The sequence below is a fragment of the Leptosomus discolor genome, chromosome 8 (genome assembly GCF_034619465.1).
Source record: "Leptosomus discolor isolate bLepDis1 chromosome 8, bLepDis1.hap2, whole genome shotgun sequence".
Lineage (NCBI taxonomy): Eukaryota > Metazoa > Chordata > Aves > Leptosomiformes > Leptosomidae > Leptosomus > Leptosomus discolor.
In genome coordinates, this window is record NC_141398.1 from 19,682,764 (window position 1) to 19,708,950 (window position 26,187).

At 40.6% G+C, this 26,187-nt stretch overlaps 1 protein-coding gene across 2 annotated transcripts in view; it reads right to left on the minus strand.

Moving 5' to 3' along the window:
• MYO10 (myosin X) overlaps positions 1 to 26,187 on the minus strand; it is a 128,134-nt gene that overhangs the window by 47,576 nt on the left and 54,371 nt on the right. For both annotated transcript variants that reach the window (XM_086468861.1, XM_086468860.1), the window contains exons 3-18: positions 24,872 to 25,059; positions 20,123 to 20,257; positions 19,031 to 19,155; positions 18,106 to 18,119; positions 17,893 to 17,977; positions 17,118 to 17,221; positions 14,733 to 14,862; positions 13,683 to 13,801; positions 12,804 to 12,950; positions 12,525 to 12,625; positions 12,225 to 12,291; positions 11,881 to 11,973; positions 11,069 to 11,137; positions 10,806 to 10,888; positions 9,206 to 9,314; positions 5,980 to 6,060 (exon numbers count right to left, since the gene is read on the minus strand). In XM_086468861.1, coding sequence (XP_086324987.1) covers positions 5,980 to 6,060; positions 9,206 to 9,314; positions 10,806 to 10,888; positions 11,069 to 11,137; positions 11,881 to 11,973; positions 12,225 to 12,291; positions 12,525 to 12,625; positions 12,804 to 12,950; positions 13,683 to 13,801; positions 14,733 to 14,862; positions 17,118 to 17,221; positions 17,893 to 17,977; positions 18,106 to 18,119; positions 19,031 to 19,155; positions 20,123 to 20,257; positions 24,872 to 25,059 — 1,650 coding nt within the window. The remainder of the gene's footprint in view (positions 1 to 5,979; positions 6,061 to 9,205; positions 9,315 to 10,805; positions 10,889 to 11,068; positions 11,138 to 11,880; positions 11,974 to 12,224; positions 12,292 to 12,524; positions 12,626 to 12,803; positions 12,951 to 13,682; positions 13,802 to 14,732; positions 14,863 to 17,117; positions 17,222 to 17,892; positions 17,978 to 18,105; positions 18,120 to 19,030; positions 19,156 to 20,122; positions 20,258 to 24,871; positions 25,060 to 26,187) is intronic.

Below are 26,187 nucleotides of genomic sequence, written 5' to 3' on the forward strand. Positions count from 1 at the left end.
TTTACCTTATGATCTTCTAGCTCCCAGTACCAGAGAACATTGCAGCTTTGCTGCAGGAGCACTACCCCAGGGCTCTGCAACTAAGGGAGTAAACCATAAAGATGCCCTCATTTAATGCCTAACATGTTTTAGCTTTTAATTGCTGGGCTCAGCATCTTTAAAAACCCACAAAGGCATCTACTCCCCAGTAAGGAGACCCAGAGTCTGCTGAGTGACTGAGGTTCGTGTATAAAGCACACGCTTGGTATATAACTACACCAGGATGCGCACAGAAGTTTGAAGCTGGATGACTTCACTAAGGATAATTTCTTAAAATAAGAATTTTTAAATGTAAAGTTTTATCCAGATGGTTAGCAATCTTAGGCTGAAGGTATAGGAGAATATTCTTGAAGCTCAGAGTCTCTCTCCCTGCATCTTTCAAGGTTTTATATCAGTGCTGTTCTCAATGCAGTGGCACTAGACTTGCACTGTGTTTACCCATATTTCTGAAAAAAATAAAAAAATAAAAAAATCTCCACAAGGCAAACTCAGTACTTCATACAGTCAGGTCGCAATACGAAAATATTGCAATTCCAGCTTGACAACTAGTTCATGTACTGTGTTCATTGAACTTGTACCTGCTCCACACCCTGCATACAACCATCCCTGCAGATGGGGCCAAGCTGTTCTCTCATTGTCCCTTTGTACTGCATTCCTGAGCTGTACTGCTAACTGGTGTTTAGGTTGGTATCATGCTATACTTATGTTTGTAATGATTCAGAGCTATTTTAAGAGCATGTTTAATTCAGACGCCAAGTGAAATAGGTATTTATCTCATCTCATATTAGGGAACATGCTGCTTGCTATTCCAGGGCGTCTCATGGCTATTAATGACCTATGCCTCAAAGTACACTGCAGGTGCCAAGAACCATACCTCGATCCCTTTAAATAGCTTTGTCCCCAGAAGCAATGTTAGCAATCTTACTGCCCTGATAGTAACTTTCCCAGAATGAATATGGAGCATGATAGGACTCCTAAGCAGCACTAAGCCTCACAGAATTTATTACAGACGTTTTTTGACCAGTCTTCCTTTGGATTGCAAGGTTATTACTAGTTTCACTTTTTCTGTTGCTCCTTGTAACCCCTACCCTGCAGCAGGTTTACGCTACAGGTTTAATTTTGTCTCATTTATTTACCTTACATAGTTTTACGATTTACCTTACAAATTTTAAGATTAAAAAAATTAATATAATAAAACCTGCAGAGAAACCAAATTGCCCCTTCAGAGCTCACAAGCTTCAGAGAAGGTGGCTTTTATCTTGCCAGCAGCAAGGCAGTCACTGCAATAGAGGAATGAGACAGACAATAAATGAGCAAACAGGGAGGTGAGTAGGGATCCCACAATCCTGTTCAGGTGCCACACACACAGATTTCCTTAAAAAAAAAAAAAAAAAAAATTATTGTCTACATCTAATATTTCATGCCAAGTCTACTGAAGCCAGGATTTTGCCTATCAGGACCAAACTGGACTTAGATCTGTAACCAAAGAGAAATGGATGCACCTATCTATGGCACGAGAGAATGGCTGCGTCTGAACCTGAAGTCTCAAGAGTGGGGAATTACAGAAGCAAGCTGTAATAACCAAGGTTTTAAGAGACCAGCACAGATGAGACCATGAAGATGCTGGAGGTGGGGGCCATTCACAATGATTATGCCAATATTATGCCACTCACTACAATTATGACAATTTATGTTCTGAAGAAAAATCCTAAATCGAGAAGGGAACTTAAGAAGGCACTCAAGCCAGTCTGCCTGAGGCTGGTGCCTTCTGGCCAACAGGAAAATTTCTGCCTCTGAAACAGCTTGCACAGGAAGTTCATATCTTAAATTTACCATGAACTGTCTCCTGAGTGGCACCAAGGCTTAGCAACTTCATTAATAGCAGCAAGCTGGAAGAAACATTCAGCTGATGACTGTAGCAATGGTTGTGGCTTGTTTTAAAAAGACAGACTTTTTTTTTTTTCCTGTGTGTGGTGGTGATGTTGGTTGCTTTTTTCATTTATTTATTTAAAGTGCACAACAAAGGATAGATGGAGACCAGAAAAGGCAAGGTTGCAGGGAGGAACCATTATCATCAAGAACAGGAGGCAGGAAAAGAAACATGAGACCAAGAAACAGAGAAAGATGTGTCAAAGTTCAAAAAGGATGAAATGATATGTCATTCTGCAAGCTGGATTGAAGATAAAGAGAGTTGAGGAGAAAGACTTTGCTGCATTGGCAGAAAATACTCATTAAGCATACCAAGTGGAAAAATTTCCATGTTATGGCCAGTTCAGAATAGACTGAAAACAGTGAAAACAGATACACTGATTGTTTGGGGGTCTCTCAAAGATTAATGGGTCCTGTGTTCTGTCTGAGGCCTGGTCACTGAAATGTCTTGTGACAAAAGGTCACGTACTCTGTGTGCTCCCTTTAGGAAATTGCACTAATGAGTGCAGATCCTGCCTTGATATGTAAATATACAGTGGTTTACTGCATATGCTGAATTGGTTTTGCTTGCCACTGTAACATATTCAAAAATTAAACTTTTGATCAATTAAAACCCCAAATAATTACTGTAAACTATCACATCTCTTCTCCCAACATGAATACACTTTAATGTCTAGAAGAGCAGAGGAAGAACTGTTTGCTGCACGTTCTGTTTTTCAAAGGCTTGAATTTGTCTTCCATGTGCTCAACCTCCTTCAGCTACAGAGTTCAAGCACACCTCCAGAGTAAAAGAGCTCTCAACCCCACCAGCTCCTCCCCCCGCAGTTACAGAGGGTGCTCGCTGATGGGTGTGTCACCCATTTGTACCCAACCCAGAAAGCAGTGAGTAGCTTGAGAGGCTTTGCTTCTTGATAACGTAACTTCAGCTCTCCCCTTGCTGTGTCCCTCTGGTCCAGCTCTCCTTTAATTCTGCATATTTCAAAAAAGCAATAAAAACACCCCTTTCTTTCACAGAATTTGTTATTTGGCAAGCACTGGTTAAATACTTTTTGAAGAGCGACATTTCACCATCATTCATCATCATTCCACATCACCATCATTGCAGAGTAAAGGCTATGGACATAACACAGAGGAAGATGCTCAGTGAAGATTTTTGCTTTCTTTATATCCCAGTTTCTCCATTTCAGCACCTCATCTGAAGTTTCAACCAGTTATGTTTCTAACCAACCCTGCACCGTGAGTCACATATGCAATAATTCCTGGTAGTCCATGCACAGCTTAACGTGTCTCTGAGCCGTGCCGGTTCAGAGCTATGCAAACTGACTCAGTTTATTTTCCTTTGTCTAACTGAAAAGAAGCAACAAGTTGTATAACACGATAATATGTGAAATGTTTAATGTGATGTGCATCCACAGGATCCAGCTGAGTTACAGAGAAGTCAAATACTGTTCATGTGCCTCCCTTCTGTACCTGCACCATTGCAGAGGAGCAACGCCAACGTCACAAGATTGGCACTAAAAATCAGTGTGAGATATGGGGGGGAACAGAGAGCAGTGCACAGCACACAAAACTTGAAACAGTGAATCCCAAAACTGCATTTTGAGAACATTTCCGTTCCATCAGTAAGTATTATATATGGCTTGCTTTCTCATTTTCCACCAAGCCTTCTACTGAATTAGCTACAACAGATAAATTGCGTAACCCTTTTCTCTACTCTTGCTCTTCAAATAGGATTTCTTATTTGCTAAAGCCATTGAACCAAGTTAAAATTGCAATAAAATTAAAGCAAATGGAAAACGAGGATAAAAATTTTTGTGTAAAATTTCAGTGACATTTTATACGTACTTTGAAAGGGATTGTCTACAGCAATTTCCCAATCTGTTCCTGCATGTACTCCTGCAATTAGACATGGTTTCCTGAGACTGAGGCTGTCTCAAGCTCCTTCTGCTTGCACAGCTGCTAATTCTGAGAGAACTGTTTTAATGATAGTAAAATATCTCTGCAGATACAGTAAAGGGTACGTCAATGAACGGTATTATCAGTGCCCTTTTTGTTGGCTTGTCAAGAAACACGCACAATATGCAGTTACTGTGTCAAATACAAAAACCAAAACACATTTGTAGGCATTTTGTGTTGGGCACCATCTGGACTGTATGCCATTTTAGGATTGCATTAGCACAGTAATTGGGATTTTATAGCTGGACACTCATGGAAATCTGATTCACAATTTAAAATAAGGCAGGAAAGAGGCCTTTACTCTTTCAGAAGCAACACAAATTATTATCACTTAGCTAAATATGTTCCTGATTCAGAAACTGTACCATTTCTTACCACAAGTACTCTGGTATATAGTTATTAAAGATATAAACTTGGTAACATGTTTTTTTATAACATTATTTACTGTGAATTTGGGTGGTATTCAGATGCCTAGATCAAGATGGCCTCTTGGACTTAGTGTATGATCAGTGTAGGCCTCTGTAGCAGGGCAATTCGGAGCACCTAAATTAAACTCATCCTTAAGTAGCCTATGCCAAATTTGTCAGGGATGGAGCGTTCTAGTGGGAAAAGACTAGTAGAGCACCAGGAAACATGCAAGTGGGAACTCAAGTGTTTTCCTTGCTATGGAAATGCAACAAGTGCCTGGTTCTGGCATCAACCATGGCTAATCCTTGTGACTTTGGTACTGTGGAGAGGAGCCTTACTCAGATGCAAAAGGACAAACGAGGAAAACGTGTCTTACACTCCAGTGGCAGCAGGTGGGCTTTATAAGGGTCATGGGGCTTCCAGGCAGAAACGGGAGCAGGGAAGGAAATAAGCTTTTCAAAGCCACCATCCCTCAGCAATTGAGGGTTTTGCTACACACATAGGCTCACAGAGCCCAGCTGCTGGCCAAGGCACTGTCATCCACGTGGGTTTGGCTACTTGGTGTGGCACACCTCAGAGCACCAAACACTTCAGGACACAGAAAACACGTCTTACTCGCTTCCAGGCCGTTCCCTCTTGCTAAGGTTCCCACAATCTGCATGTTATCTGACGCACCACAAGTAACAGTGCAAAAGTGGAGTTAACGGTTAGCAACTGAAAACATGTAAGGTTGAGGATTGTACTGTCCCGATAACACAAAAACCTGCAATGAAATCTGCCAGCTTAGATGTGTCGGTGTCCTGATTAACTAGAGACATCCCAGAAAAATATAACATGTAAAACTAGATTTGCAGCAAAGTCACCTATCTCTAACTTGCCATGTGAAAACCGTAAGCCAGATTTGTTAGCACCTCTGCTGCATTTTTGACATAAGCAGACCATACCTGAATAACAGTCTATAAAGCCAAAACCAAATGTGCAAAACCCAAGAATATCAGGACCAGACTAACAATGTTAACTTCAGCGATTACTATACCATTACTGCTTCTTTTCCAGAAAGCCCTCCAACATATCTAAGGAAGTCTTGACATTGCCTTTCACTATCTGTGACTCAAAAGACAAATTGATAAAATAAGCCTTAGTTTCCAAGTCTGTTTTAAAAACATAATTCTGTAACAGAACAAAACCGTCAGCATGAAGACACCTAGAATTGTACATGAACTGAAAGACTAAGAGTCTGGTGACAGAGTCAGTCACTCACACCAGTTGTTATGTGCAGCACTATTTACTGCCTCTAGTGATTTAAAACAAAACTTTGCACTTTTGACATTTTCTTCCTAAAAAGGGTCTCACAAAGTTGTCAAACATGCAATGCAGCCTTCTACCTTCCTTTTATAACCAACCTTAAAGCCAGCCATTTATCCGAGTCGCGAGCAATGACTATTAAAAAGGTGTCCAAGGATATGGCCCACGTGCAAAAAAAAAAAAAAAAAAAAATCAAAAGCCTTTCCTAGTGCCTTCACTGCAGGGCCTTTTACAAAGTCAGTGAAGAACACTACCGTCTGCTTCACACAGCGGTAAATAACCAGGCAGTGAAAGATTAGGTCTGAGACATATAGAAAAGGCAGGCACAATTTTAAATCTTACCTTTTGCACGTTGGGTTTGATGCACCGAACAAAGAAAGGATTTGAAGAACTCAGCGTTGCCATTAATGAATGAAGTGATTCCTAAAATACAGGTAGAAAAAAGATAGTGCTTCACAAGCTGACTTTTTGTACGAGCAACATACTCCAGAAAAATCTCTCACAGCTTAGCATTGCAGGCAGTATCTAACTGCAACACCTAGTGGTACAAAGCAGAAACTACTGTACCATGTAAGCTCTTGCTTGTGAACAAACAGAATCAATACAAGCATGTTTGTTTCTTCCAGTGGCCCTTCTGATCACAAATACCACCACCATTTTACAATGAGTAAGATATACAGATTGATATGAAGAAAACTGTTCATAAGGAAACACCAAATTGGAAAGTTGCTCTTTCAGGGATATTTTTAAATGACTAAGTCTTAGGATCTACATTTCCAAATTGCTAAACTTGAGCAAGTCAAAAGGAATGATAAGGGATCTAAGGTAAAGATGAAATACCCACAAAACCAGATTTCCCCTTTTTATTTCAACCACCTCACACCCACTCATTGTCCATTTTCCCTGCCACCAGCAGCATTTTGTACACAGCGAGTTCCTCTCTCTCCTGTGCAGTCTCAACCTTTCTCGCTGAAAGGACACTCCGATAATAAATATAAGTCAACAAGAGGGTAGAAAAAATACTAAAAATTTCTGAAAAGAGCGTTTAGAATACATCAGACGTTGTTTTATCAATACTCCCTCCTGAAAATAACAAAAAACTGAGTAAAGGATAGAGTAGTAAAGAAAACACATCTTACTGAAAGACAACGCTAACAGCATTAAGCAGCCAGTTTCAGTTATTTCATGTGATAGCTACTTGCATTTAACAATAAAAAGAGAGATTATAAGGTTCAGCTAAATAAAATACAGAAGAAAACATGTTTTTTTCTTAGTTTTAGAACACTGAATGACCCAATACACATTGGACTATCAGTTGCCTGAACCTCAGCCTGCAGATAAAAACCACAAAAATCCCTCAGTGCTTTCATGATTATTACTTTAATTATACAACCACCCCTTTTCTGCCTGGGCCGTCATTCCATATCTTATTCCAACTTGTCTCATTCTGTATCATTAAGTATGACAAACCATTCCAAACTGAAGTCTTGCATTTACTTTCCAGAGATACAAATGACTGTATAGGAGAAGAGCCAGGCTCTGAAGAGCCCAGAAAGCTAGCAATGATGTTTCCCCACTCAAAGGTGGCACTGCGTGCCAGGCAGCGGAGAGAATACAGAGCAGGCTGCCAAGGAGACAGAAAATTCACTTTTTAAAGGAGCAACACTGGGTGTCCTACCATATGTTTTGGAGCAAAACTGCCAATAGCAGTCTGTTACAACAAATTGTTGCTTTAATCTGCAAACCAAGGGCTTTCTTGATGATTAAACATGAAGCGATAAAGGCAACAGGCAGAGCGATGGCTGTACACAGGAGCTGTTACAGAGCAAAGGAAGGAAATGGTGGAGTGACTGGGAATATAAATGATAGCTCCTGGTTCATTTGCCTTTGCCAGCCTAGGGACCAGGAGTCAGGGGTAGCAAACATTAAACAGCCAGAAGATACAAAGACAAATATTTTTGTGGAAAGACAAATATTTACATCTTCAAGAAGTCAAGGCTTCACCTGTATTAAACCTGTGTGAACATTAAAACATCTACTGACAACTAAGCCAATTCTCTCAACACAGGCTACTGCTTACAGAGATTGGAAAAGTTGGTCAATCTAAACAAAAGTAATTTAACCTATTTTGACATTCATCTGTGGTACAGACAGCCAGATTCTGCACAGTGCTGCACACCTCTAAGTCACTGTCAGGTGACAAGCTAATCTGAAGTTTGCCCTGCTTTAAGCAGTAGGCTGAAACAGATAGTATCTGACCTCAGCTACTCTGTGTGCACCCGCAGGCCCGCATTAGGCAGGCTGTCAAATGAAAAGAAGAGTTAACCAACCTATCATGAAAATAAAACTGTGAAGGCAAAGTTCTTATCTTCAGTTGAAATGAGATGGACTAATCCCTGGAAGGCTCTAAAAACATGGAAAAAACACCCAACCTAATTCTTTGGTTGTGATATCAAGGTCAATCTCTTGCAAAGCAGCCCAGCTGCTTAATGGTCAGTTACTGCAGCTTCAGATAAGAGGCAACAATGTTTTGATTTCATGTTTTATCATGCTTCACGTTGTCCAGGGACCCTGACAGAGAAGAGAAGGAACTCTGCATCATGTTCTACCTTGCAAAGTGGGCTCAAAAATATGGTCACTGTTTATACAGTAACATCTTGAAGGTCTGCTTTGCCCAGGTCAAATGACTAAGTGGAAACCGTACCTTCTGCTATCCCAGAGAGCTAGCAAATAAGACCACCTCACCACAAGAAGTGGGTATTGTCCGAGACAAGCGATGGTAGCACAAAGCAAGCTGTCCAGGGAATACAACATTAGTGTTTTTCAATAAATGACACTGCATGTGCCCCAGCATACATTCCTTACTGTTCTGTCCAACACTTAGCAATAGTCTATTAGGATAAAATCTGCCCTCAAGGGGTTTGAGTCTGCCCCCTTTTTTTTTTTTTAAAAAAAAAAAAAGGAATGAACAGTGCAAATGTATATTAATTAAAAAAAAATGAAAGACAACTAATCCAGACTTGTACTCATGCAATTTAGAAAAGGTTTTGTGCCAATCTTTCTCTTTGCAGATAGACTTTATGCTAGATTTCAGTTTGGTGCCATTTTTGATGGGAGGGCTATAAAGCCTCATAAAAAGGTGTTTAATAAAAATGCTTTCCAAACTAAGTTAAAAAGCAAGGCAACACCTTAATGAGGTATTTATTAAGTACTTATTTTTCTTAGCATACAGGCATTGCTGTTAGGCTTTATGTGATTTTGTCGTTGGTTTTAGATTAGAAAGAAAAACTGGAATGAGAGATCAACTTCACAGATGAGCTTTAAAATAAGTAAGAATAAGCAAGTGGAAAGCAACAGGAGTTTTGTGCAGACGGTGTGATGTGAAGGTTAGTGTCTGCTTGAAGCTAACTAGTACGGCAAATCAGTTGATTAGTAAGTGCAGTTTCATAGAAGAGACAGCAATGTTTCAATGCTGAAGCTTTTTGCCTGCTTTAATCTGAAAGTGTTCTTTACTAGACAGGGTTTATCTATCACTGATTAGCTACAGAGCAGAGACGACATAACTAACCTTGAATTGGAGACTGACAGTGGGTTTTCGGTGCTTGCTTCCACATTTAAGAGTGTCTTGATTGTTGCGACTTGAAACATGTTCAAACAGATCGTAGATGAAGTCAAGACTGAAATGGGAAAGAAAAAGAATATCTCTAAAGTATATCTTAACAGACCATGAAGTTTACCACTACAGAATGCAAAGAAAGCACTGCCCCTTAGAAAGCAGCTCCTCCATCCAAAAAATGCTTTTTTATTTTCTCCATAATCTTTGATAAGCAATAGATTTTGCCTTTGCAGAATTTATACAGGAGAGAAGAAAAACACCAAACCAAACCAAAGCAAACCAAACCAAAACAAGGAGCTTCTTTCTTCTCCACTCCCAACACATCATTAGGGAAATGAAATGTGAAGTCCTAGAGTCCTTCCTGCATTTCACTCCACTCACTCAACCAAAACTCCAGCTGACTGTAATGGGGACTGTACCTGACCAAAGACTAAAAAACAAGACTTCCAGCTTGTTTGGGGCCATAGCACAAAATAACCACCCACATGACCCTCACTTTCAGATACCAGCTGTGTATGCTGTTTTCTACCCTGTTGGCCGAATATCCTCCTCTTACCCCTCCTACAGAAACACAGACCTTTTAACTTGAGCTCCAGACAGATGTTGGCACAAGAGCAAAACCAGGCCCAGTGGCTTTAACTCATTTATTACTTTCACCTACATGCTTCAATTGACAGATGTTATGTCAGATATATCATGAAACCAGAACAAATAACATGGAGAGGGAAAGGCTTATTAACAGTTTCCCCTGCACAAGAAGGGCTTAAGAGATTTACAAACAAGCAACTTGCACAGCAAGGCCGGATGACTGGACGGGGATGGGTGAGGGCACCAGCTGAGAAAGCAACATCCCGGCTCAGCTCCCTCTTTTTCTGTCACCCCTCTGTGCGTCCTGGAGTCTCAACCGTACGCCTGCAAAAAGGGATGTGGTACCGCTGTGGCTCACAGGGTACCACCGTAAGGATCCTGAGACCCTACACAGCAGAATGACAGGGGGCATGCAGGTACAAAAGACATCCAAGCTCAGACTTTCAGTAACATAAATCTTTACAGAAATTCTCCCTTTGAAGCAATTACTATGTGGCAATTTGCACTGTGGTAGGTCCCTCACACTAAACTTTCATCCAAATTAGGGAATGCCAGAAACAAGCAAATTAGGCTGTATGGGAAGCAAAAAACGACTTGTGCATGCTGCCTATGAGGTACCCTGAAACAGTTAAAAACCATCACCAGCTTTCAGCATCCATACTCACCACTGAGTAGCAAGTGAGCTCCCTAGCAATCCCATGGACTGTACAGGGACGAGGTACTGTACAATGTGGGAAAACCCAACTTTGTGAGAACTGACTACAGTCAGATCTGCTTACAGGCACCTCTGATATTTCTTCTGTGCTCATTTCAACTCTGTCAAGGTCTGATGCTATACAACTTCTAACATATTCAAATCATGGCAGAATTAGGTGGCAAACCCTGGTAGAATTAGATGATACAACACCCCTTAAAATCATATCTTAAAGAAAAAATAATAATAAAAAAAATCACAGAAACGTACCTGCTTTCACGTAACAAGTTCAGGAGATCGTCTCTGAAAGTATCTCTGTTCTTCTCCAAGATGCCCCTGACATCATACTGGACCTAGAAGGAAACAGAGCTGATTCAAACAACAAGCCAAGTAGTCAGGCACCTCTCACAAAAGAGGTACTGTAAAAAGCGCTGAGGGAACAGAGTGCTTTAGTTAATTTTGAGCAGCCTCAGGGTAAAATTAAGCTAATGAAAACTCTGTTTGGAATAATTTCAGCAAATAAAGAAAATTACCTCCCCGGCGTAGTGCTTCACTCCAAAGTTGTGAACAGCAACTCTTGGTTTTACATAAAAAGGATTGTTCTAATTGGAAGGGGAAGAAAAGAGAAAAATATTGGGGGAGGGGGTGTTTGTTAGGGAATAGAATGGTACAAAGGGTCACATTATCCTCTCAACCCAGATCCAAACAAACCATTGTCTTCCAGTGAACTCCCCAGAAGATTAGGGCTCCAAAAGCAAACAACCAACTTATAACGATAATAGGATTTGTTAGTCTGAGCTGTTTCAAATGCAGTAATAGGAGATTTATAGTATGTAAAAAAGCATTATACTAAACCTGAACCCATCTGGCAGAACCATCTATTAAAGGCACTTTGAAAAAGAAGGCTCTGTCTTAAACTGGCAGTTACAAAGACTGTATCCTAGAAATACTCAAAAATAATTCTAGGATCACAATTGAAGGTAACACTAATCTGGACAGAGGAAACAGCAACCTTTCAGTAAATGACATCAAGGTGAATACTTCATTAAATCAAGGAAAACTGAAGATCTAAGTAATCTAAGTTACTGCAGGTTGTCAGAGCTCTAAGAGCAGAATTTTGCTTATTCACCATTATGGAAACCTTTAACTGGACAGTAACAAGGGTGTGTTCTCCCGGGTAACAGATTCAGTCTTGACAACAAATGATATGGATTGCCATGGAAGTAGGATCACACTCAAAACAGTCTCTACAACTATGCACCCGTATATTTGAACCATTAATTTCTACAGAAGCAAAGAGACTCTCCATAATTTGCACAGAAAACATAAGCAAAACATCACATACAGCATGCTGGGTATTCAACTTCTCTAGCAAGGTGGAATCAGTAGCTTGAGGAAAATGGCTCTCTTCATTGATGAGCGCCAGCAGCCCCAGTTTCTAGAACAGCAAGAAGAGGCAGCAGATGAATTAGTGCATAGATGGACACAGACGTTGTCCTCAGTTTGGAAAAATGACAATGTCCTTGAAGTTGTTGTGCGCAGAGGAAATGATCTGATTAAAAGTTGACTATTTAAACATGCAAGATCCACCAATCTCCTCACTTGTTCTGTGTCTTGGCAAATGTTTTAAAGACGTATTACCTCAGAATAAAAACGAGAAATGGGTTCCAGTATCAAATTCTTTATTACCTTTTCAATAAGATCCAAGCACTCTCCATTGTCTGTCCAGTCAATATCCTCCCAAATTAGTCCTTCCCTAAGGAAAATAAGGAGGGCCTTGTTATTGACAACCACAATGAAATTATTTTAAATGTAGAAACAGGAGGAGCTTATGTATTTATCTTGCAAATCACGGCAAAATCAGCTTGCTTTCAAAATACACAGCTCCAGATAGAGATTTTCAAAGGAAGCTAAGGTAGCTGGGAACCCAGATTTCAAATGAATACTGGTATTTTAAAAATGCTTTCAAATCTCATCTGTATCTCTTACCTGCTGTATTCCAGTTGCTCCAAGGAAAAGATGTGCTTGTTGAAATACTCCTGAAGCTTTTCATTTGCATAGTTAATATTGAACTGCTCAAAACGATTTACCTAAGGAGACAAGAAATTTTCAGAAATGCATACACTCCAAGTATGTTACTTTGCAAACAAGGAACTGGATTAAGTCGTAACATGTTTAATAATGAAGTTCTAGGGAGATGACAAAGATATGTAGAACAATGAAGCACAAATATCAGACAATCCATTTGAACAACCTTTTGAAACCTACCTCAAAGTTCTCAAATCCAAATATGTCCAAAATTCCAATGGACTTGAAATCTTCCTTGCTCCTGATTCTGCTGTTGATTTTCTTAATGACCCAAGCAAAACACTGAGAATAAAGTGCCATAGCCATAGAATCTCTGCTGTCTATTGCCTGCATTAAAGGATGAACACACAATGTATCAATCACCCCTGTAACTGAGAACTTACCAGACTTTGCTGGTCAGCGTCCTTTGCACAGCATAAAGCAACATATAATATAAGCAGGTTTGTATTCCTATGTACCTTGACAGCAATCGTATTAATGGTTACAGAGTGTCACAATTTAAGCTTTAACAGCGTAAGTTATAAAAGCTGTACATCTATGTGGCTTTAAAATTACATTTCAAGGCTAAAGCATTCAAAAATTAGGAAATTATAAACTTAAGGTGTGGAGGAAGAAAAGAGAAGGACAGGAAATAACACCTTAAGTTAACCCTTTCTAGAGGTAAGCACAATGTTATGTATACCTATTTCTAATCCTCTTCTTGTAAATAATAAATTATTTCTGCTGACAGTTGTCAAAAATGCCCACCTGACACAAATGCCCATAATGAAAAATATCAGCCCACATGATTAGAATTTGAAAAAAATGGTGAGCAATCAGACTTAAGAATAAACAGAGCCAAGCTACAAAGCCCTGGCCAGCATGACAGGATAGGATCCAAAGAAATTTCTAAGAGTCCAATTATACCCTTCCCCAAAAAACTGTGTAGTATTTTTGATAGTGACTCTGATGCATGAGCTAAGCTTCTGTTCCTGAGTGACCAATGATTTCCCTGGACTTGAAGACTGAGCCTGGTATTTTACAGACAGTAAAAACAAGTCAGAACTAAGTTGCCTTTACCTGTTGTATACTAAGAGGTGTTAGGATTTCTTCTCCCCTGAGTATCATTGACCTCTGCGTCAACGCTTCAGTTAGCTGCGTGGAGTCCAAGCCCAGTAGTTCAGCAGATCTACCCAGAGCTGGCAAAAGAAAGAGACAAACACAAGTATGACCTTAAACGTATAAGGTTATGAAACTAATTTGTTTTTATTATTATTATTACTACCACCACCATTTAAGATGCTTCTAAAATGATGGGGATTAGAGATTAAAACACAACTGGAAACTCTACGACATGTTTTTGCTGCTCATGAAAAGGCACAGTATCATGAACATGCACAACTGAAGGAATTCAGCAGTAGAAATTCATCACAAGTCAGTCACAAATATCTGTTTTCCTCTTAATGTTACATATCAAGGATTCAAAGAATCTACTGCTTACACTAACATATTTTTCCAGATACGAACAGTAATTTACTCTTTGTCCACTTGAATGCATTTCAGCTTCCCTTGGGATGATGAGGATAAAGAAAACCAATGAAATTTTTTTCTTACATGCATACTTTAATTTGTAATTTTGCTATACTGTGGTATACAAAAGAGTACATAAGGCTACTCTTTATTACCATAGTTGAACAAATGTTTAAAATGCTTGCCAGCCCAATCATTAGACATACCAGCACATACTTTCAGATTTGTAATGAAGTATTGAAAGTTCTAACAAAATGTACCTTCAGTGGAGATCTCAGTTAAGGAATGTACTTGAGCACTTATGTTTTATCAACTTGAGAATATTCCAAAGAAGGAATTAGATTAAAATGGAATTTCACTACCATTAATGGAATAAATATGTGCCCAAGGTCTTCCCTAATTAAGACCTAGCATCCAGCAGACTAATTTGCCTTATCTGTCAAAAAAACCCAAACATAGCATTTTAATCAACATTTACAGATGCTAAAAAGCAGTAAGACCCTTTCACTGTTTGTCCTTGCTACAGTCAGATATACTATCAATGAATATAGCTTTCACAACCTCAAGAAACATTTAGATTTGGATGCACAGCCTTCTCACCTGTTTTAAAGGACACCTGTGCCCCACCAGCAGTGATGAACTCAACGTTTCCTAGATGCAAAATTCCAGCCAACAGCCTCAAAACTTCTCGTACCTCCTCCTTGCTGAACTGCATCACTTCCATTGCAGTCTGGAATGACACGTCAGCTTCTTCAATAACATGCACACTGACTCAAAAATGGGGACAAGTACAAACCCAGCAACTGTGTTGTCAGCCCTCAGAAAAGCAAGTCAGGACTGACAGAGGGCTGGGCAGGAGTTAATTCCTTTGGTTTCATTCCAAACCAAATACACTGTAAGACATGACAGGGACATCTTGGAACACATAAGTATCACTCTGGTTTTAAGAAATCTCCTTTTGATGCTGTAAGGATGCTGGAATTTGCTTTCAAATTCTCCATTAAAATTGTGTAAATATTGGAATGCCCGACTGAGTCATGCATCAGACGTGGTTTCACTAATGTGCATTAGTAACTGATAACCTTCAATTAGTAATTGATAACCTCCTCTGTTTTTACCAAATTTTGCAGATTAGCCTAGTAGGTAACAAGGCACGGGGGAGGAAACAGCAACATGTAAGATTTGCTCGTTTGTTGTCTCAGCCATAGAGAATTCAGCCATAGAGAATTCAGAGGAGGCCTTCTGCAGCATATTCTGGGCAAGCCATGAAACACACATCTTAGCAGTGTGGTCTGACATCTTACAAAACTGAGCAGAAAGAGAACTAAATAAAATGTATTGTATTTATGAATAACCAATAAGCAATGATCAAGGCTCAACTGGGTAAATGAGGAGAACAGCAAATCTCTGTTTGAAGGAATTTAAAATAAGAGGAGGAACATATGCTTTTCTCCGACAGAGAAGGGGTAAGTAATTATATGCCTCTCAAAATTACTAGAATTCCCCAAATTTGGGTCTAATATGAGCCTGTCTAAGACCAGATCACAGTTTTATACCCTTACAGTTAAACTCATCATGTTACGCTCACTGCAGGTGTCTGACAGATGACACTCATCATGTTACGCTCACTGCAGGTGTCTGACAGACGACACGACACATTTTATCTTTCATAAATCACCAATTACAAATGGAAAACCCTCAGACTCATCCCACAATTAAACGCAGAGAAGAGATAACGGTTGAAGGTCTATTTTGTATAAAGACCTTTCACAACAGAGTTCTAACAAAGCCAGCAGTACTAGGACTTCATCTCCATGCTTGCCATGCAGTTCCTCCCCGTCTCCTACAAAAGTTTTGCTTAAGTAACATTTCTGGGACTTAAACCACAATAAAAATAGGCAAAGGAGATGACTATAATAGGAAAAGACAGGCAAGGGTGAACTGCGGGATTTCTGCCCCCCTCCCGCTCTGGGAATGTAGCCCGGCAGCCTCAGCCCCTGCTCCAAGCCTGCCTGCACTGCAGGCAGCACGCAAGCATCACCTGCCCAAATGATTTCATGCTCTGCCTACCCTGGGATGATTAGCACAAATTAAATGTCATGCTAATCAACTTAAGCATGTGCCTATAATATAGATAAGTTACCAACTTTTCCAACACCTCCTTCCACCATAGCAGATGAGGGTTTTTTACACTAAAAATAACTGCTGCATGCACTACACATTAATTTGTCAGTTTGGCAAAGAGATTAACATAGCTAAGCAAAAACAGTTTGGTGACAGCATAAAACTAAGTATTTTGTCTGATTTTTAAAATCTAACACATACCACCTTGGTCATATAGTAAGCAATTAGCAAGTATCCTAACAGTTGGTACAGACAAATTGCTGTAGCTAAATGGTGTGGGTATAAGATATTCAGAGCAAGACTCCATCAGGACCTGGTTTTTAATCTGTGTTTACATTTTCTTCAACTCTATCGTGTAAGTTAGTCCATACAACTGGATTTCACAGCTGCAACTTAAAGTGTCACAGAAGCCCAAGTGCTTTGCTCCCCATGTGCTGCACTGCAGACTTGACCCAGTAGATGCTACATGATCTGGGCAAAGCTTTAGGATAGAAAAACAGTGGAAGCAGACATAGCTGCAATATGAAACAACGCAGGGAATGGCAAAGGCATGTAAATGCCTTACTGTCTTCCCAACTGATATTCTTTTCATTCCAAAATGTAATCATTTCACTAAATCATGGCACACTTTGAAATGATGGAGTAAAAAAAATTCAAATATTGGAGGAAAGGTAAAGACATGCTCAAAATGACAGTGAAGTGTTATGAGAAAATACAAGTTCCTGTATGATTAGTGCCTCAACGAGAGCACTGCATGTGCAGGTAAGCACAAGATGGCTTTGTGTTCTGCTCAGTCAACAGGCCCCAGGTGCCTGAACCTCCAGCATTTTTAAAGCATAAAGAACTAGGGAAACAACTCACAACAACTTCCTTGAAGGAATCTTTGTCATTGATTGTCTTATCCGCTATACATCCAGACTGATTCAAGTAGTGGTAGTTCTCCGGTACAGATAAGTAAAAAGCATCTAACGAAGAGAGAAAAAGAGGATGAGTGAAAAGAAAATCCCAAAACAAGAGCACTCCACAAATTACTATGTCAGAGTTAAATAGTTCGCAATTAATTTGCTCAGAAATCATGATGACGCACAAAACAAAATTTTATATTAAAATCAGATATGGTGTTTTATTTTGCTACTTTTTGCTTTATTTAGCTGCACAATGGAGTTAACTCTACTTCTTAGCATGCAAAGACAGCAGGCCCAAAGGGAGATGCCAAGACAGCTTTAGGCAATTTTGCACATATAGAAATGTCATTTCTTTTGTTCAGTGGATTTATTCTTTATGAGAAAGGATTAGAGGAACTAGAATTATTTCTCTTTGTTGCTGTGGAGTTATTTAGTACCAGAAAAAATATTCAGCTTAAACAGAATCAGGCATGTTTGTCCCCAAGTAATTTTCCCAGGGCCACAGCAGAGGCTGGGAGAAAAACTACCGGCAGCTCGGTGACATTCTTCAACTAAGCAGGTTGCTTTATCAAGCTGAGCTCAAATTCACACTCACTGAATCCCGGCTGAATAAATAACCTATTTTACTGCTTGGGTTAGCAGGTTTCTGCAGTTAAATTCTCCACTGCTGTCACCAGGGCTGACTGCTAGCAGAAAGCCACACAGTTGTGTGACCTGCACTTTGAACTCACCTTTCTCTCTCTCTTCTATCCCTGCCAGCAGAGCATAGAATATATGATAATTTCTTTCCCCAGGGTTTTGTCTTACTACACGATTCTGTCAAAGTAAAAAAAAAATAGTTTCCATTTAAGCAGTCATTTTTAAGGAGAATTTTTTAATCCACAATTTCAAAGAAAATATTAAATCAAACAAAATTAACTGAGCAAAACCAAACATCAACTTACTTTTTCCAATAAATCTATAGCCAGGAAGAAGAATTCAGTCAAGGAATAAAGTAAAAAGCAATTAATGCACAAGCTATTTATAATCTTCCTTCTTTCATTTGAGACAACAGGAAGAGCATCATGGTCTTTCCTTACGACATGCCTACTGCCATAACAAGATTAATAAGGTAGCAACGATGATAACATTGCAGCAGTTCTAATACCAATGTGCTCCCACACCTCCTGCTCCTCCATCCCATCAAAACTGGACCTGTCATGTTCTGGATTTTAAACAACATCTGCTTTCCTTGACTTTTTCTTTTCCCTAAAGCTTGGAAACAGCTTTATGGATGAAATTTGTCTCACTGCAAAAGCAGCTTATGTTCGAAACACTAGGTAGGATCCCTTCAGTATATTCCTCATCCTCACACCTCGGGTGCTCTGGTGAAGTTGGCTTATAGTCCAGTTTTGCCAAGTGCAGGACAAATCCAAGGATTTGACCCACCCAGGCTTACACTGCAGAAATTCAGCAGCTCTGCTCTTTCAAGTACTTTTCAAGATGAGTAAGAAGCTTATCTTTGGATATAATAGATTAGGGGAAATAGCTAACCACTGAAGTTATCCCCAAGAACTTGGGCTGTTTTAGCTCACTATGTAGGAACATGCACATGAGCCACGCTAGCAGTGGCAACACAAAATCTTGGTCCTCTGACAGTACAGAAACCCCACCCTGTCACAAACGCATGTGTGCGTGTGCACAAACACATGCAGAATTTGGTGTTACTGCTTCCGTTTCCCACCTACATCAGTTCAATTTAATTATGTATCTTTCAGTGATAAGGGGTGAAAGGACAGACATGGGTAAGCCACTTCTCTCTCAGCCCTCCATGGTGGAGGTACATGGGGGCTGCCCACTAACAGGGGTAAAATCACCAAATGAGGATACAATCTATAATTCTTCCTCCCTGAATGTTTCCTTTCTGACAGATGTTCAGCTGAATAAACTTCCCAAAGCGACTTGAGTTGTTGTTGTAAACAGTCTTCGCGTTGCCAAAAGCTTCCATAATTGGGCTGTGAAAATACAGAACGACAAGAGCATTAACGTGTGACCAGCATGCCAACGGTTTCACACGGGACTGGTGAAAGGAATAGCACTCTGAAAAGCTCACTTCTGACACCCTCCTCAGCCACAGCCTACATCCTAAGTATTATCCTCAATTTATTAACAACAGGCATCTCAATTTTCTATCAGAAGATGCAACTATTTAAGCAACAGGAAGATTAATTGTACTAAACTACTCTGCAGCTTAATCTGTAACTGCTCAGAAGATGCACACAATTCTCATTGCAGTACTCAAAGTAAAGAAGTAAGAAATCTCAGCACATGCAAATTGCTAGACAGATGTAGGGAAAATAGTCCTTGTCCTAAGGCGATTAAAAAAAAAGCTAATTACATCAAGATACAGCAGGTAAAACAGATGAAGCCTGATAAACAAAAGTAATGGCATCTCAAACTGTCTTTGTTTTTAAATAGTTTAGAACCATGTGTTATTTCATTTGAACACTGAAAGACTTTTTTTTGCTTGCATAGTGCCCAATTTATCTGACGCATTTACTCATCTGTCTTATCAGCTCTCCTTATCCTCCCTTTCCTCAGCATGCTTTCACCACTTGCACACTTTTCACCATGCTCTGTCTTGTTCTACCTTATCCTCAGGCTATACAAACCAAACCAATGGTTCCTCCCTCCCATCACCTGTTTCCCCTCACTCTCATTATGTGAATTCAGCCCCAAACAAAACTGAGAGCCACTACTAAAGCATAGTCCATTTCAAAACTCTGCATCTTTTTGCCACTGCGGTCACAACTCCCTAGAGCAGTCAGGTAATTTTGTTTAATGGAAAACTTCCCCCTTTCCAATATTTATTTTATTGTTCAGTAAATTCACCCACATCCTTAATTACATTGCAAGCTCTTATTTCAATGATAAGGCTTGTGTCTTCTGGAAGAAATACCTCTGTATTGAAAGATCTAGTACCTGCTCTCAAGAATAGCTTGCTCCACACAGGAGGTCTTCTCTCTGCATGACAGCTCCAGTGAATGTTGGCTCATTGCAGACAAGAACTTCAGAATCAGCTTAGTGCTTTCCGTCTTACCAGCACCACTTTCGCCACTGAAAGAGGAAGAGGAGGAAAGCATTTGCATAGTTCCAGCTCCCAGGGGAAAAGCCCTCTGTCTGGCCAGCCCTCCAAACTCTGAACCACTGGAGGTCAGGAAGACTGGGGTGATTAGAAATGATACTCAAATGGCAGCAGAATACCCCTTTAAGCTTGCTGAATATGACATTCAACACAAAATGCAAACTATCCACAGACTTCATACCGCATTTCAGACAGCATTTCAAGGCATTGATTGTTTAAAGATGTACACAACACCCATGAGGCAATGAAGAGTGCTCTGAACACAAACAACTATCAACAATTCTTACCAACACGGACAAAGTTAGAACAAAGGCACAGCAATGGCTGGGGAGAATGTCCAGAATATGAATTAAGCTGCAATGGTTTGGGATTATGTTGCATCATATGTTTCTGCATTTTTCCTTTACAAAATGCTTTATAAAAAACAGTTATTATTAATGAGACGAAAATCAGGAACAAGCATTCTAAACTTTAAAGTTGTTTATTCAACCCTACAGTATGTACAAAACAGTAGGTTAAGTGGGATCAATCTTTCAGACTCCTTAGAAAGCCTACAGGAACTTGCCAAGGTCAGTAAAAGGGTGAATTTTTTAGTGCACAGCCAACCTTTCCAACAACTTTTCCACCCCATGAGTTTTAAGTGCCCAGCTTGTTCCACATCACTACATTCAGTATTGTGAATATATTAAGTGTGACAGCAACCCACAGACCCCCACTTAGGAAATCTTTAGACTTTCTCCATGACTCGTTTTACGCAGAGCATCTTGCTAAGGGCACAGCAGCCTAGACTCCAGACTGCCGCAGTGGAAAAAGGGGTCACTGAGACAGACTCCTCAGTCTGAAGGACATAACGTGAGTGAGACTACCAACACTACTCTAAATAACTTCTCAGTTCTGCCTGCTGGCTTTAAAACCCAAAGACAGATATACACAGACAAAACAGGCCCCTTCAGCAATTATAGTTTGTCAAACGCACATGTGAATTTTGGTATGTCAGTCTCATAAAAACGTCTTCCCATCACAAGTCTGGGTCTCATCCAAAAAGTACTTTGGTTCACATTGATTTTCAAGCTAAACAACAACAAAAACGTCAGACCATCAGATGGTAACAGAGAGAACAAACTGGTGTCAGACTGTGGTTTCCCACACATGGCACTGACCTGAATGTCATTCAGGGTGACTGTTGCTGTTCCTTTGATTGCTTTACACTTCTTTTCAAGTGCTTTAAAGTAGATCAACTGCTATTGTATATGAGAGAAGAGCGTGTGTTTGCTTGTGTATAAACTAGAACACCTTGAACAGAGCAGCAACAAAAAATACCCCGGAAAGATATTTTCCTATTCTTACAATAAAGGACTGGAGGTTTGAACTTGGTCCCAACTTTTGAACATCAGCTAATCATGGGGGAACTCTGTCCCTTCCCTACATCAGGACAAGCTGTTTAGCTATTTCTTGATTAAGATGGACTCCCTTCATGCTCCTACAAAGGCACCCAGCTGAAAAATCAGGTGATGGTAATTTATCCTTTTAACATGTTTGTTGTAGCATCAAATTTAACTGCGGTGGGCTTTTTTTTTTTTTTTCTCTCCTGTTTTAAATGAAACCAGACTCTGCAGTAAGGTTCAGATCAACACAAAATGGAGCATTCGTTGATGTAGGTGTTTTTGTCTACATGAAATCTCTAGTTCAATAGCCAGATGAACAATTTTTAGCCTGGGAGAGTGAAAATACCATTTCAAAACTGTGTAAATATTTTAATGCACAGGTTGTGCACAGCTTCTTCAATGACCCATTTTGTTAACATTTTAGGTTGTTAAATCACTTTTATGCAGCATTATCAAAATAAATCTGTGTAACACAGACCAATAAATAAGCATCTTCAGATGACTCCATCTAATGTCTTCTCTTCTGTATTGCCTTGCTTTTCACCTCTAGTCTGAGTGGTAGATTGGAAAAATGGTCTCACATTTATATTACATTTTGAGCCATTACTGATTACAGTTTTTAATTCAGGCTCTTGCCTTAGCCGTCTCATCTTACCCTACCCAGACAAACATCCCAAGCATTTCAAAACCGTAGAACCTTTTTCACAGGTTTTTGAACCCAATGCCTTAAAAAGCAGCTCCAAACCAAAGCTGAGCTAATCCTGGGTGCCAGCAGGGGGCACTTCGAGCCCAGAGGATGAAAAGGAAGCGTTCCGCACCGCGCCTCACGGGGCCGGTACAACTTGCTACCGAGCTTTTAGATCGCAAAACCAGGAGCAGCTGAAACTGCCTCTCGGAATGTGAAGCCTACACGAACAATTCACTCATTTTAACTGGATGTAACTGTTCATTGTGTTTTCGTGATGCAACAAAATTTTGCTTTTTGTCACCTCTTACATCAAATACAAGACCAGAATATTTGTCTCAATTCAGACACTGCAGAGCTGTGTAGTAGCCAAGTGACTTATTGCAACATCTAATTCTGAGCCAGTAAAAGACGCAGGAATGACCAGGATGCTGAATTTGACGAGCACACTGTTACAGCTCCACTTCTGATGCCCCAAACTAAGTGTATGATGATCACAGGGACTTTCCTAAATCTCATGAGAACTACGGAAAGCCTTCAGTAATTTTAAAAAATCCTGCTCTGAGTCCTTCACAGATACAACTGATAATACTGTTTTAGGAAAGTAGATTTGACTTTCTATTTTTTTATTTGAATTGCACATTCCCTCAGTTTCTGTAGAAACAAGATACCCTTACAAAGCTGTATTGTGGCACTTGTCTGAAACACTGAACTCACACAAACCATTGTTTTAATACATGGCCACAGTAAACAATTTTAAAAGGGACTGCTAATGCGAAACTTCTCCATATCATGCCTTATCTGTACCAAGGCACATGGTTTACAGAGTGGGGACTGCTGGAGACTCCTCTGAAACAATGGAGAGTTCTGCTTATGTCCTTTTTAGGACACAGCCTGCTTTTCTCTTGGCAGCTTGTGAGGAACTGGAAAGAAAGGTAAAATACTTGGGCAAGTAGAGAATGGCATCAACAAAATACCAACAGCCACCTGCTAGGTACCAGAGATTATTTCGGTCCCCAAAATTTGGGTACATGGGCTGTTCACAAGTAACCACCTGGCATTAAAACACGAAATCGTAACTCCAAGTTAGCTATTTTCGCATGACAAAGAGCTCTGTGCATTTCATTTTTTCTTGGCGTGTCACCTGGACTCAGCATTAAATGTACAGCACTACGTATTAAATAACAAAAAGGAGAAATACAGTTGAAGAAAGCTGAAAAACACACTCAACCCCCACCATCTTTGTGCTACTGCCAGGCAGAACTTGCTTAGAGGTGACGGCAGGCAGGGACCACAACCTGAGCACTTAGAGAAAGTTGGAACCAGACCTAGCCATGTGGCATCTGATCCACATTTCTCAGAACAGCTTGGGTGCTGAACTACATGTGCCAAATCCTCCTCTTATCCAGGAAGACTTGCAAACTGGCCTGTAATCTTAAATGCCAGTAGAAACTGCCTATTGCAAAAGGTGCTGCTCTCACTCTGCCTCATCCCCTCTGCCCCATTGGCTGTCCCATGCTGCAGTCCCACAGCTGTCGCAAGGGCTCCTGTGGAGGTCGGGAGACAGTCGAAATTGTGTCACCTTGTGTCTGAAGAGCTCTCTACACTTAACTTGTGCTACAGGAGGGTGAGAGCAAACAGGCTTCATCACAAAACCACCATGAAGGTGAGATAGGAGAGGGAAGGGAAACATAAGCTCTCTCACTCCCCTGAACATCACCCACCACCTGGAGCCTGACGGCTGGTGCCACACTGCCATCACCACCAAGCTGCTCCTCCTGATCAGGCAAGCAAGGCTTCAGTTTCCCTGCCTGCACGTGAGCCAAGGCAGCTGAGCTGGCAGGCAGAGGAAAGGGAAAAGAGCTGGCTGCGTTTTCAGCTCTTCTAAGAGGGAGCAAGAAGGAAGGAGGAGCTGAAAGCAGCGAAAAGCTATTGAAATGCCAAATGTACATTCGGCAGCAGTGAGATCCTGAGTATCAGTGACACAGTAGATCGTAACGGGAAGCTATTCAATCACCATTAAATTAAATTAAAGCAGAATGAGATTAAGCAAGGAAGATTAATCAGGCAGAATTAAGTGGCTGCAATGTGGAGGGTTTTCTCTTTTGCTATTCTTATTTACTGCATGTCTCAAAATTGGTGGGTTATTTTTCCTTTTCCTCTTGATACAGCGTTCAGGATCTAGTGGTGACAAACTACTGAGCTGCACAGGGATGTTAAACAAGATGGGGAAACAGGGTGTTACTTAGAGTAACATCAGACAGGTGAGTAGCAAAAAATGCACAAAAATACAATCCATTTTCTCACTAAATTAAATTGTAAGATGCGTAAGAAAAATTAACATTCTGTTAGAGGTCCCAGAATGATACAGAGTGAGTTTAGAATCCTCTCCCAAAACTCTGAGGGTTTAAAAGCCTGCTTTCTTCTGGAGTTCTCTACACGTGGCCCGAACTGCCTAAATCACCTGGGAAGGCTCACCAGCAAGGATAATCAAAGCAGCAGCAGCTGCCATTTACCTGATGAGGATACACTGGTTGTCATGGCGCTTCCAAAGGCAGCGGTAGCACTCGTTCGCCACAGCGAAGATATGAGGTGCAATCTCTCCCATGTGGTGCTTGCTGTATCGCTCCACAGCAGCGCAGTCGTATAGTCCCGGGATGCTCTTGTAAGGGTTCACAGAGGCAACTATCGAACCAATGTAGGTCTGCAAGCACACAGTCCCCCAGAGTTGTTATTACACATGGGGTGGAACAGATTAGATTAACACTCTTCCCAAATAAAAGACAACAAATACACGTTTGTAAAAGCCTAGCAATCCTTTGGATAAAGGTGGCTAGTCATTTTCCCTGCTTTCTTACTTTCAACAAAAGCAACAGAAGGGCAAAAGTTGTTTCCACCTTTGTCACGTTTTCATGCCTACCCCAGCTACAGCACAGAGCTTCTCGGCTGTATGAATCCCTGCCTTAATACTGCTTGCAGCTGCACAGTAATGCCTACAAGCCCTGGTCTACAGCTGCCTCTCATGTGTTCTTAGGGACTCGCTGAACTTACTAAAAATCTGACTGTGTCTCAAGTATTGGTGCAAAAGTCTGTATTTCTATGTAGAGTACAAGTCCTTCTCTGCTACTCATTTTTAAAACAGAAATATCAGATATTATCATAGACACCAGCACCATTACACGGTAGCAGGCTCTAAGTAAAGCAGGCTCTAAGTGAACTAGTAGATGCTCCCAAAACACCGAGTTTCTCCAACTTTATTACTAGTTTGATGCACAACGGCAATTGACAAGGATTTCTATCCCACTGCAATTAGAGAGCACATCAATTAAAACCAAATTGAGTGCAGTAGGAGTAAGATATAATGTTAAGCATGTTATCTCCAGAATTTCCAGCACATTTCTGGGGTGTGTGCGGTGTTACCACTGTGATATTAATTTCGTTTTGTTAAGCACCCTTTCTGCAGGTACAGGCAGGAAGCCGACACCTGGCTTCAACAGCCCTACTGCAGACTTGCAAAGAGCCAGGCTGCAAAGCCTCTGACCCTCTAACACAGTCCCCATGTACAGACAGATGCTCCGCCAGCCGTCAACCCTCTCATCCCCAACAGGAACCAGCTATGAAGTTGACAGCAGGACTGAGGCTCTCCTCACCTCTGCAGCACCCTGCCCAGAAAGGGCTGGATAAGGCAAGCAGCATCTTGCACGCCACAGAAACACAGCCCCACATGCTCCTCCTGCAGCTGCCCTCTTCTCCAGCAAGCTGCCATGGAGGCACTCACTGAGACACACAGACCATCAGTTCTCCCACATTTTCCTTTCCTCTCTGTCAGTCT